Raw genomic sequence first — 11,989 nt, 5'->3', positions numbered from 1 at the left:
TGTCCTCGGTCTCACAACAACTGCTGCTTTCCCATATTTTGGAGAGAGAGGGATACTATTTTTACTTTTCCTAACCAAATGGTCAAACCAAGTGGCCAATGAGTGAGAGACAGGTGCTCACCAGTAGGAGTTGATAATCTTGCAAAAGGCCAGCTCACAACACATTTTCAAGTTGCTCTGATGATCAGTTAATTCACTGGATGAACATTTGCTGGGATCGACTTCACAGTTCTCATCTGACTCATATAAAGCCTTGATGAATTCCCCTGTAAGGGAAGAGGATTACAAACAGTGGCAATTATAGAAAAGTCTTCTTGATGTATCTCTAAATCCTGTTTATGCCTCTCCTTGGCAACTGCATTTTCTGCACCCAGCATCTGCAGTGAGGTAGTCTCCAGACACCAGATGTGGAGTACATGTCTCCTCATAACTGTTTTCAAACACAGGATTTGCCATACCAGATCAGGCCATTGGTGCTCTAGCCAATGGCTGAGGCGTCAGAGGAAGGCAAATCCCACTCCTCTCCCTTCCCAAAATAATGAATCTAGCCAGCTGTGCAACTGCTGTATATTGGGAGGTGGGGAAGATGAGAGGGAGAATTCCTTTCTTACCCCTGCAAGATATCAGCTTACACCCTGAAGAATGATTATCCTTACCTCTTTTTGCATAAACAACAAATGTTATTAGTGATCATAAAATTATCCATTCCTTTAAAATGCAAAGCCAGGCTATTTGTCTTTGTGACCTTCTCTGGCAATGAATCTGACAATACTTTTTATTTTTATTAGTTCTAAATTTACTGTGTTTTAATTTCATTGAGTGTCACCTGGTTCTTGTGTTATGAGACATAGTAAAAAAGGAGCATCACCAGTTTTCACTCTGTTCTTTGCAACTGTGAATAATTCAATCCAGGTTAACTAATTCTGATTTATGCAGTCTCTTGTCATCTTTACATCTTGCGGAATCTTTGACGCCTATTTCTAGAGCTTTTAAATTTCTACCCTCTCTTTCTTAAAGTGAGGCAATTGAAATTGGACACACAACTTCAGACTGGGCATGGTGGGACCTCCATTGGTTGATATTCTGTAATGTCAGTGTATTTTCTACTCTCTCTCATATGGACTCTAGCATACTCATTACTTTTTAAACTGCCACTGTGCACTGGTATCTTCCCTTATCTGCTTAATGATTCAGTGACTCCTCAGTTGTGTCCTCAGAAGATGTTCCCAGTTTGGAGTTTATGCCGGAAGGACTGTCCGTGCAAAAATTGTTGTTTAAGAAACAAACAAAAAAAACCCAAAACCAAACCACCCATGGCTTTGCAAGCAGGATAGGTAGTACATTTACCCAAATCTTTTCACCTCCACAAATTTTTGTTCATGTGCTTGAGTATATAACCTTACAGCCAACACCTGGTCATGCTGTAATTATTCTGAACAAGTATTCATAGTTCATGGGAAAATCCAGTTTAGAAACTTGCTGGTGCCTGAACCCTAGGAAGAAACGGAACCTACAACTTCCTGAAATGAGTTCTGTTCACAGTGTACTTTGCCACAAAGGGTTGAAATTGGGCCATTAAAGGATTACAGGGCAACTTCAACAGCACAGAATAAGGGTACGTCTTCACTACCCGCCGTATCGGCGGGTAGCAATCCATTTATCCGGGATCGATCTATTGTGTCTCGTTAAGACGTGATACATCGATCCCTGAACGCACTCACCGTCGACCGTTGCGTAGCTGAAGTTGCGTATCTTGGATCGATCCCCCCCCAGTGTAGACCAGCCCTAAAGCTGTGAGGAGCATTATTTAGTACTTCAACTCTGGCCAAAGAGAAGAACTTCTAAGAGGAGAACTGAAGTATTAGAAAGCAGCTTTTCACAGCAGAAGGAAGGAAATTCAATCTAGTAAACAGCAATGCTATAGTATAATCAAAACAAGTATTTTTGGCTGATGAATAACAATTTGATAAAAAACTAATTGGTTATTTTTAAGATAATCTGGGCTCCACTACAGAAAAATTATGCGGAGGGAAGGCAGTTTAGTATTATTTGCTAAGTTAAGTGCTCAGCACCGCTTCTAGGTAAGCAAACTCTGGTTGTAACAATAGTTTCCCAAAGCATTTTTTATGCACTTGTAACTTGTTCTCCGTAGTCCATAGCCAGATCCTAACCATGCATTAAAATGTGCTTGTAGGTATACTATACACTTAATACTGAATTCAGCGTGGTTAATTTGTTTTGCACAGTATGGAATCTAACTGAATGTATTGTGTAATGCACTTAAAACTAGATAAATATATCTTCAAGAGCCATCTTGGCCTAGGCTGGAAACAAGCTGGATGATGTAACAGGTCTTTTTCCATTGCTAACTTCTATGATTCACAATCTTATCGCTTAGTACTGGTGTCCAAAACAATGTATAAATAATATAAATAAAAGTATCCATGTAGCTACTGCACATTAAAGGACTCTCAGTCAAATGTAACACATTGAACCAAAAGGTGATAATTAAATCTGCCGCAAGACAAGACATCAAGTAAAATGCTGCTTGCCTCCATGTACTGGGCTAGATTCTGCCACTCTTACTCATGTTGAGTAGTGTCTTAAGGGTCTACCCAGTGAGAGTAAAGCTGGCAGAATTTGAAAAGATATACACAATACACTCAAAATACACATAATCACATCTCCGATTCTGACTTGAGACACTGACTAATCTGGCCAACCACTTAACACATGGATGACTGGCCAGTTTCCAGGCCACTAGGGAGGAGGGCTGGGTCTCTTGGAAGGAGTCAGTTCTGACATGATTTAACCTGGCATGCCTCAATTTCCAATCTCCCCTAGGCCAAGAAACAGGAGGGGAAAGGTGGCTCATCTTGGGACCTTGGGCAGGAGAAGAACCAGCATACAGCTGGCAGTGCCTCTGTCACGGAGTGTGGGGGGACCCAAGGCCCTGCACCCCCGGCTTCCTGCGATTCACCATGACTCTCAGCCAGCCAGTAAAGCAGAAGGTTTATTTAGACGACAGGAACAGAGTCCAAGACAAGTCTTGCAGGCACAGACAACAGGATCCCCCCAGTTAGGTGCATCTTGGGGTCCCAGGGCACCACAGCCCCTTGGGGGTCAGAGCCCCGTCTGCCTCCCAGCCATTCCACCAACCAGCACTGAAACTCCTCCCCAGCCTTTGTTCAGTTTCCCGGGCAAAGGGGTCACCTGGCCTCTAACCCCTTCCTGGGTTCTCATGTTACATGCTCAGGTATCTTCCCTCGGCCAGTCTCCCATCCCCCCATGCAGACCATCCTAGCCACACTCCCCTGCCTTCCCAGCCAACACTCCCCACTCAGCATTCAAAGGCCACATTAAGAACAGTCCCAGTTTGTCACAGCCTCCTTGTAGAGAAGCTGTCCATTTACTAGGAGCTGTGCGCACTCTGAGTCGCAATGGGTATGTCTACACAGCAGAGGAAAAACCCGCAGCTGGCCCGTGCCAGCTGACTCGGGCTTGCAGGGTTCAGCCTAAGGGACTGTTTCATTGTTATACAGATTTCTGGGCTCAGGCTGGAGCCCAATTTGGGACCCTCCCACCTCACACATCTACATGACAGTGAAATAGCCCTGCAATCCGAGTCGGCTGGCATGGACCAGCTGCAGGTGTCTAGTCGCTGTGTAGACATACCCAATGTTGGGATAGCACTTGTGGCTGGGATTACTTGTTTGGCAGTGGCACGTGTCAAGAGCAAAGCTGGGGTGGCAGGGAGGAATGGACACAGAGCCAGCAGTGTCTCTGTGCAGGTAAGACAGGTAGACAAGCAGGCTTGCTGGAAGGGGTAAGGCTAGGAAGGCGAGAAGTTGGGAGGGAGGGGGTAGGGTGAGTGCTGTTATGGGGATGCAGGTGGTCTGGCCTAGTAGAGCAGGATTCAGGTCTAGTGGGCAGAGCAGGTGTCCAGGTTGGGGAATGGCACCAAGGGTCAGCACCAAAGTCAATTTCTAATTGCCAGAGTCAGAAGCAAGAATCGAAGCTGAGGGTCAGGGCTGAGGTCAGATAGCAAAAATCAGAGCCAAGGGTCAAGCCAGAGTCAGGGTCAGAAGTCGGAGGCCGGGGTCGGAGCCAGGACTGATCACAGATGGCTGGAAGTGAGGTGTAAGGGCAGGAACTAGAGGAGAGGCAAGGATCAAGCACGGGGATGGAGCACAGTGGGAACAGGAGTGAAGACATGGGTGAGACAGGAGTGGAGCAGGAATTAGGAACAGGGTTGGGTGCAAGCACAAGCAGGATCCAAAGTAACCACAAGAAGAAATCACCTTGTTGCTTGGGCAAACTTTCTGTGCCACCTTCTGGCTTAAATAGCATGGTTGGAACAACTGGTAGAGCTGGACAATCCTCCAGTCAGGGCTTCCGTGGATGGTGCCTTGACTGAGACTATAGTCCTACTAGCTTCTTGACCCACCAGGTTTCACCAGACCTTTGGTGGAGGACAGGATGCAGTTGCTGTCTGTGGTCTCCTAGGTCTGGGTTTGAGACCTGGGACATCACAAGAGCAAGAGCTAAGCATGTACGCTGAGATGAGCACCTGGAGAACAACCGATTCTGTTCTTTTCCTTGAGTAAAGAGCACTTCAGACAAGCATCTCAAAGGGTCACCGGAACAGCTTGAAGCAGGTTCTCCTGGTTTGTGATGCTCACTAGCCTCACAGCCTCATTCTCTCCAGCTGGCCACATGTAACCCTGAATATTTCTGTTTGCATCTGGTGCAGGATTAGGAGGTTAGGGTGGGATTAAGAGAAACGTGACTCTCGGGGTATTGAATTTATTGCTTAAAAGCAGAGGTCATGACCAATGCTTGTGACTCAGAGGGCCACCCTGGAAATTTGCCAGTAGCTCAATGCTACTGTATAGTGTGTACACAAATTGTCAAATCTTTATTATAATACATACATGCACTCAACCCCAATACTGGCTTGGACTTGTACCTTCCTTGACAAATGAACAGGAACAGCTTGGTTGGAGGTGCCCCAGCAATAAAATCCAGTGGGTGATCAGCTTTGCACTCAGCCTCACACCCCTAGGTGCATATCAGTTTTCAGGTGGGACTTTGGGCTGCCCTGCTGTACGGAACATCTTCAACATTACGATTCCTTTCCCCCACCAAAGGGGCTATGCAAGTTTACGCAGAACACTTCTGACCCTTTCTTGAAATTTCCACTTAGCTTCTTTCAGCTGGGATTATACGTGATACTGGATTCACCAGCAATATCCAGATGCAAATCTTGCACGATGCAAAAGCACTGAACTTCATCTATATTGTCAGTATCTTTCCTAGTTGTTAGATTATCAAAATCACCTTTATCCCTATTCATGTACTCCATACTGAATGATTCATAAATCATAATGAAGACATATGACATTTAAATCAATAAGGAGAAACAAGGGAAAAGATGGAGCATTGGGATGAGATAACCATTAAACGGGACCCCTTAATCCACACAGAAGTGAGTGTGATCTTTTTTCAGCTGCTGCAAATCTTAGGAGCCAAATCTTGTCTCTGCACTCCATAAACAAGAAGGGCCCAGATGCAGCAGAACCAGTGAGGTTTTACTGCACATGGTGAGAGAGCAGCATTTCAGGAGTACACGCAAGGGACATGCCACAAGTCCCCTAGGCGAAAGATCCCTGTGCCGTTGTATGCACTGGCTGAGGCCAGTGGATCTGGTGCTATGTGGCAAGGGGCCATGAATCTCAGTACACGGCGGTCCTAGAGCCATAGAACCAACTCCAGCCTTGAGCTGGAATAGCAGTCAATGCATTTCCCACGAGGATACTCAAAGCACAGCCATGTTACTTGGCGGATTGCTCTGACAGTATTTGGCTCTAGGTTCTGTGAAAAAGAGAGAGAGAGAGAAAGAGAGGTACTTTCTTACCTAGTGCATCATGAAGATACTTCTGTCCTACCAGCTTTAGGTACTCCTCAATGGCTTTGGTGGCAAGTGTATTCTCCCTGAAGATCAAAACATCATGCTCCCCACAGCGATCTACCTCAGACATCACCAGATCGGTCAAGAAGTCCTGAGGGAAAAAGTCCAGCAGGAATAAGGTTTATTAACCAAACAGAATCATGCTATGCTCTTTCAATGATTTTAGAACCCAGATGGGAAGAGTAAAAGGAGCCCTGCACTCTTCAAAACAGGATGAGAGGATTATTGAACTGAAGTGCCTGGCCTCGGGGAAGGCATGCAGATATTACAGCACTGGGGGCTATACAGATTAGCTAGAGTTCCCCTCACATTTGTGTACCTGACTTGCATAGGCCAATACAGATCCCCAGCTCTGTCATTTTTGGACTCATTTCTAAAATTGGAATAGCAGCTGGGACTGGTGGGTAAAATTAGAAAGGTGGAAGCAAGCCACTAAATAAAAAATCCCTCCAACCAAGTTTTTTTTGACATTTTATGACATATTCACTCCTCTATGGCTGACATGTTATAGTCATGCTTTACTGATGTATGTTAGAGATAACTAGCTCTGTTTCCCTGCTATCCAAACTCAAAATATCAGGAGGAAAGCAAATCCAACTTTTTATTGAATAAAGGAATTTTATTAAGAAGGATTTAGACCAATGAAATTAATGAGCATAAAATGGGCTGGGGATTTGGGAGACGAAGTTAGCACTCCTACTATGCCTTGATTTAGCATTGTGTTGAACTGCATTCAGGCTATCAGGCACGCCAGACAGAACAAAGGGCAAGAATCAAAGCAGACTGTAAGCTCCTAATACAGGACCCAGTCCTGCGTGGTAATCAAATTCCTCAGCTGCTTACTCCAGCGGGAACTGAGGGCACTCAGCATCCCACAGAAAGCAATCAGCTCCTTCCAGAATCCAGCCTCAGACACTATAAGGCTCCTGGGGACAGAGACCAAATTTTTGTTTGTTTTCTACATCTTTTAACATCCCATCAAGCCTCCGTGAATAATACAACAGAAGCTTGCTAATCTGCAGGAAAAAAAAGTGGCAGCCTCTCACACAGTTAGAGGTCGTGAGGTCTCACATCCCTAAAATGCTACTTCACAAAATTTACTGAAGCACATTACTAGTATACTAGGAAGTCTCTAATAACTACAACCAAACTACATTACCCTTGCTTTATTGTTATTTACTTACCTTTTTATTTTCTCTAAAAATTGTCAATAGTTTTCTCAATCAGTGTAAATTAGTGAGATTCAAGCATAACAACAATATAATAAAATCCTGGATTGATCACTTGAGAGCTCCAGGTTGTAATATCCTACATTGTAAGATTTCACCAGTACATTAGAATCCAAAATACAAGCACTACAAAGATAGAGCTTTAACATGCTAATTTACTTATCTGTTGCAAGGAACATTGAAGGAATCTGGAGATGGCTTGCCAGAATTATTACAGTTCAATGCTATAGAAGCTACTCTAGCTGTAAACTGCTCTAGATCAGACAAGCAAATGATATTGTATGAATTCTCATCACGCTTGGTCATAGAGGACATTCTATCGAGAGGGACATGTGCAGTGGAAGATGGTAAATATAGTACATAAAAGTTAAAGGATTATGTAAACATTCCCGTCCACACACAACACCCGGCTCATCCAAGTTTGGCTGTGCTTTAAAAACTCAGGGTAGCTGGTACAGCTGGGGGTCATAGAGGTAGAGCTTGGGTTCCACTTTCACTCAGGCTGGTAATCTACCCGCTTTGCAGTGACAAAGTGACCATTTGAGCACGGATAGTCCTCCAACGTCTTCCCACAATGCCCCCTGTGTACCCAGAAGAACAGACAAGTTGGGATAGAATCATAGAGTAGCTCAGCTTATTGCAAATGAAGAACCATGGGATACGTCCCAGAAGTCTGAGCGACACACACAAGTGAGTGCTGCACCAGTGTGAGGATGCAGCAATGCGGGTATGGCTTTTCAGAGTGGCAACTCACAATCCAGATAGGCTAATCCAAGTGCTAATCACCCATGTTAACTGTGGTGAACCCTTGCTGTTCACTGTTTATAAGACACATTTACAAAATTTTATTTGCAAGCCCCTTGATGCTACAGTGTTCATGGTGCATCACCTATCCAGCAATGCAGGAAACAGTTTTATGTACTCAAGATACAAATGTAACTTTCTGTGATGGTAGGATGCTATGAAGTCCTTCCACCTACATGGGCTAATGTTTAACCCTGCAATAATTATCTCCTCTAAGTGTCTACATCTAGCACTTTGGAATATATTCGCACTTACAGATTCTACTCCTGCCTTTGGTAATGTGTTGCAAACCTATATTGCCTTCCTTTTATAAAGGATTTGCCCAAACTTCTTTAAAACGCTCATTCTGCTTTGTTTTACTTCGCTTCCCTTCTACAGCCTCTCCCCTTTGGTAGTGTTCCCCTCCTCTAACTCCCATTTCCAGGGCTGTACACCCCTCATACTAGTTCCATCTTAATCTCTATTTAAATTTATGCAAACCCAGCCTTCCTAATCTGTGAATTATTTTTTTTTTTAAACCCATGAGAAATGCTTATGAGCCTCAGGAATCATTGTGACGTGTTCCTTCTGCTCTTACCTTGGCTCTGCCAGTGCTTTGAAGAATGTGCACCAAAGCACAGGCCATCTCCTCCTTGTTCCTCACGCTGATCACAGGCTCCAGCACTGAGCACAGCATGGTGTAGTTGTTAGTAACAAACTCTGCAAATTCTTTGTACTGTTCCATGGGGAGGATGGTGATGGTTTGGTATCGGGACTTGATCCGAATGGAAGGCCCCCCTGATTTCCCTTTATTGGGCGTAGGTGTGCTGACTGGGTACCACTTTTCCACAAACTGACGGCCAGTCACGCTGGCCATGGGGATGTTGACCAGTCCTACGTAGTTATTCTTGTCTTTTTTCTTCTTCTTCTCCACATCCTTATAGATGTGAACAGTGATGCTATGGAGGGGCGGGAGGCCATAGAACTCAAAGTGTTCGCCCCAGAAGATGTTGTCTGCTTTTGTTTTGCTGGTGGTGCGGGCAAACAGAGTGTCGTCAAGGCACAGCTCACAGAAGTATTTCTTCTTGGGGGCCAAGTCCTTGGCCTCAATGATCCAGAGACGGAGCACATTCTCGGCTCGACGGCAGTTGTCCTGTACAGAACAAAGAGCTTAGCGTTGATTTAGAGAAAGTGATGAGGAAAAAAGAGCATTTTCTTTTCAAACAGAAAACACTGATCACGCAATGAGTGTATTTTATACATCGCTATTTGATCACCTTTGAATCAATTTGATCAAATTGGTTCAGAACACAAACTTGCTGTTCGCTTCTGCCATTCAGCAGCTGGCAGATTCATAAAATTTCTGGTAACAGTAAAAAAAATGTTTTTGTTTTAAAACACAGACAGACATCACTCTGTTACCAAGAGCTATCCCCTCTATTGGGCCATGATGCTCTGTATCCTTGCTCCTGGGTCACACTTTAGAAGAATCCCAATCTAAAGCCTAGCAACCAGACGCTTTGCCTGACTGACAATGGTAGTTCCTTGATCAGTCTCAATGAATGGAAGTTCTTAGAGATGAGGATCAGGAGACAAGGTAACAGGAATATATTAGTTAAAGGTTTAGCCTATTGCACTTTATATAAAGTGGTGCCTGGTAGATTTTGGTACACCAAGAGTGGCCTCCTTCCTCAGTAGCTACTTTGGTGTGATCAACTTAATTAAATAGGTGAGCACCTCTGTGATGGTTTAATATATCATCTGGACAAGAATCCAATCATGTCATGTACATTTTACTGGTATTAATGTTCCTGCAGCTTCCTCTTCTATTACCTTGTTAGGCTGCACTGTCCTGCGTAGGTTTTCCATCCACTTGTCTCTCTCTGCTGCAGAGGAACAACTGAAACATTTACTGCCGCTGGAGTAGGTTACCTGAAACACAAAACACAGGTCCAGTTCTGGCAAGACTGCAAAGCAAAAAAAGGAGCAAAAGTCATAGGTGACTTTCAAGCATTGAGAGCAAATATGAAAGAGGCAGCAAAATATGGGAGCAGGGAAGGAACAAGCCTGAAAAGGACACAGAGTGCAGAGAAAAAAACCTCAGCTCAGATGGGTATAAAACTGAAGGGAAACACACTGTTCTACCCAAATGTTCTGAGAGACTGTAAAATAAGGATGTAGTCAGCAATTTGAAATTTGTGCACATGCTAACTGAACTGCAGCCTCTAGATACTTGCAATATTCCCATAAGTCCCCAAGGCAGACAATGTGATCATTAACAGAGCAGGTGTAGGGAGAGAGCTAGTCACATGTTGATGAAAGGCCTGATGCACAAAAATCCCTGCTGGATGTCATTGGAAATACTGTCTTCAGGAAGCTAAAAAGTGCACACTCTGGGTACTATACACATCAATGGGCTGAAATAGCCAAAATGTTTTACCCTACATTTGGAAGAGATACCACCACTTGGAGCAAAACAGACGCTAGCTCTGTTTGTGCACATAAGGAAACAGTCACATTTTGCTTCAATCTTTATTTGGCCTTGCCAGCTCTCCCTGTTCTTGGTCCCATTCAAATATATGAGCATGGTAAAACCACTTTAAGACTAAATTTTAGCACTAAATTTTGCATTTGTTTTGCCAGCTGTCTTCCGTCTACCCAGGAAGATTGAAGCAGAATAGGAAGTGCTTCCAGCCAATGGGCTATGTTGTGACTATTGAGCCTACAAAGTATACCTCTATTGTGAGCTCAGATGTAAAAAGTATGTGAAAGTTCATAAGATGTTACAATAACCATGAAAAATAAGTCAAGTTGTTTATAATGCGGACTGCTGTAACAAGTGCAAAAGAACCAGACAAAGAAGATTGATTAATCTAAACCAAAAAGGCCATGTTGATATAACCCAAAGATCGTTGAAATTATGCTGGCTAAAAACGGAAGATGTGGAACCAGAATTAAGAGACCAAAATTGGTGTGATGGATACGAGGCCTAATCGGTGGACAAAATAACGAGGGAGATGAACTATGACATCCACTTTTACCCTTTCTTAAAGAGACTGAAAAAAGACATGATCAGCTCAGCTCAGTTCTCCCTCTCATCTGCCATCCCACTTGGTGTCCCAGCTTATCCCCCGAACTGCCAGCACTGCAACTCATCCCAGCTCACCTTGACTCATCTAAAGGACTTTCTTCCTGAGAGGAAGGCCTGCTGGCCTTAATCTTGTTCATGGTACTTTGTTTTCACCTGTGAGTGCTGAAAGTCATCACATGATCGTGACATCCAGTCCTCAAGCCCATTAGCAGGGATATATAATTGCCAGCATTGCAGGGGCACGTAAGATCCTGCATCATTTTCCCTTCCTTTGTTGCAATGATTCTCAAACTTTTTTTTACTGGTGACCCCTTTCACGTAGCAAGCCTCTGAGTGCGACCCCCACCCCCAATCAATTAAAAATGCTTTTAAATATATTTAACACCATTATAAATGCTGGAGGCAAAGTGGGGTTTGGGGTGGAGGCGGACAGCTCCACCCCATGTAAGAACCATCCAACCCCCTGAGGAGTCCCCACCCCCAGTTTGAGAACCCCTGCTTTGTGGTGTTATTTTATGCCCTCCCTTCTTTCCTTCTATCTCTCACTCTCTTGGCTTTTCATCGAATCCTGAAGTCAACTATGTTGTATTCATCCAAGCCTGCCTTGTCTATGAAGAAAATATCCAGTAAGATGAAATCCCTGACCAGATCGTAAATCAGGATCCAAGTAGCAGGTGTCACGGTCGACTTGCCAGCCAAAAGCATCCTCTTGTAACTAATCAGCGGTCCTGTATTCCAAAAACATCAGCAAAAGCTTATTTCACCCATCTTTTCTCACCTGTCTCTCCTCTGCCTTGTGTCTGTCTGTTAAGCCGAGGATAAGTAAATGCCCTCTACACATCAAGGCTGGAGTAAAATTAACTCTTTCCTTTTCATCAAAGAAAAGTTGTTCTGAAAATAAGAGACTGATCTTTT

The 11,989-nt window shown here is 44.0% G+C and overlaps 1 protein-coding gene across 10 annotated transcripts in view; it reads right to left on the bottom strand.

Moving 5' to 3' along the window:
* The window catches only part of RASAL2 (RAS protein activator like 2), a 272,884-nt gene that overhangs the window by 25,343 nt on the left and 235,552 nt on the right, over positions 1-11,989 (bottom strand). For all 10 annotated transcript variants that reach the window (XM_034780315.1, XM_034780316.1, XM_034780317.1 and 7 more), the window contains 4 exons: positions 9,817-9,915; positions 8,582-9,136; positions 5,918-6,062; positions 122-266 (listed from right to left, as the gene is read on the bottom strand). In XM_034780315.1, the coding sequence (XP_034636206.1) occupies positions 122-266; positions 5,918-6,062; positions 8,582-9,136; positions 9,817-9,915 (944 nt within the window). The remainder of the gene's footprint in view (positions 1-121; positions 267-5,917; positions 6,063-8,581; positions 9,137-9,816; positions 9,916-11,989) is intronic.

Source organism: Trachemys scripta, chromosome 8, assembly GCF_013100865.1.
Source record: "Trachemys scripta elegans isolate TJP31775 chromosome 8, CAS_Tse_1.0, whole genome shotgun sequence".
In the NCBI taxonomy this organism is placed as follows: domain Eukaryota; kingdom Metazoa; phylum Chordata; order Testudines; family Emydidae; genus Trachemys; species Trachemys scripta.
The sequence above is the reverse complement of the archived record's forward strand: the minus strand, read 5'-3'. Positions and strand labels throughout refer to the sequence as shown.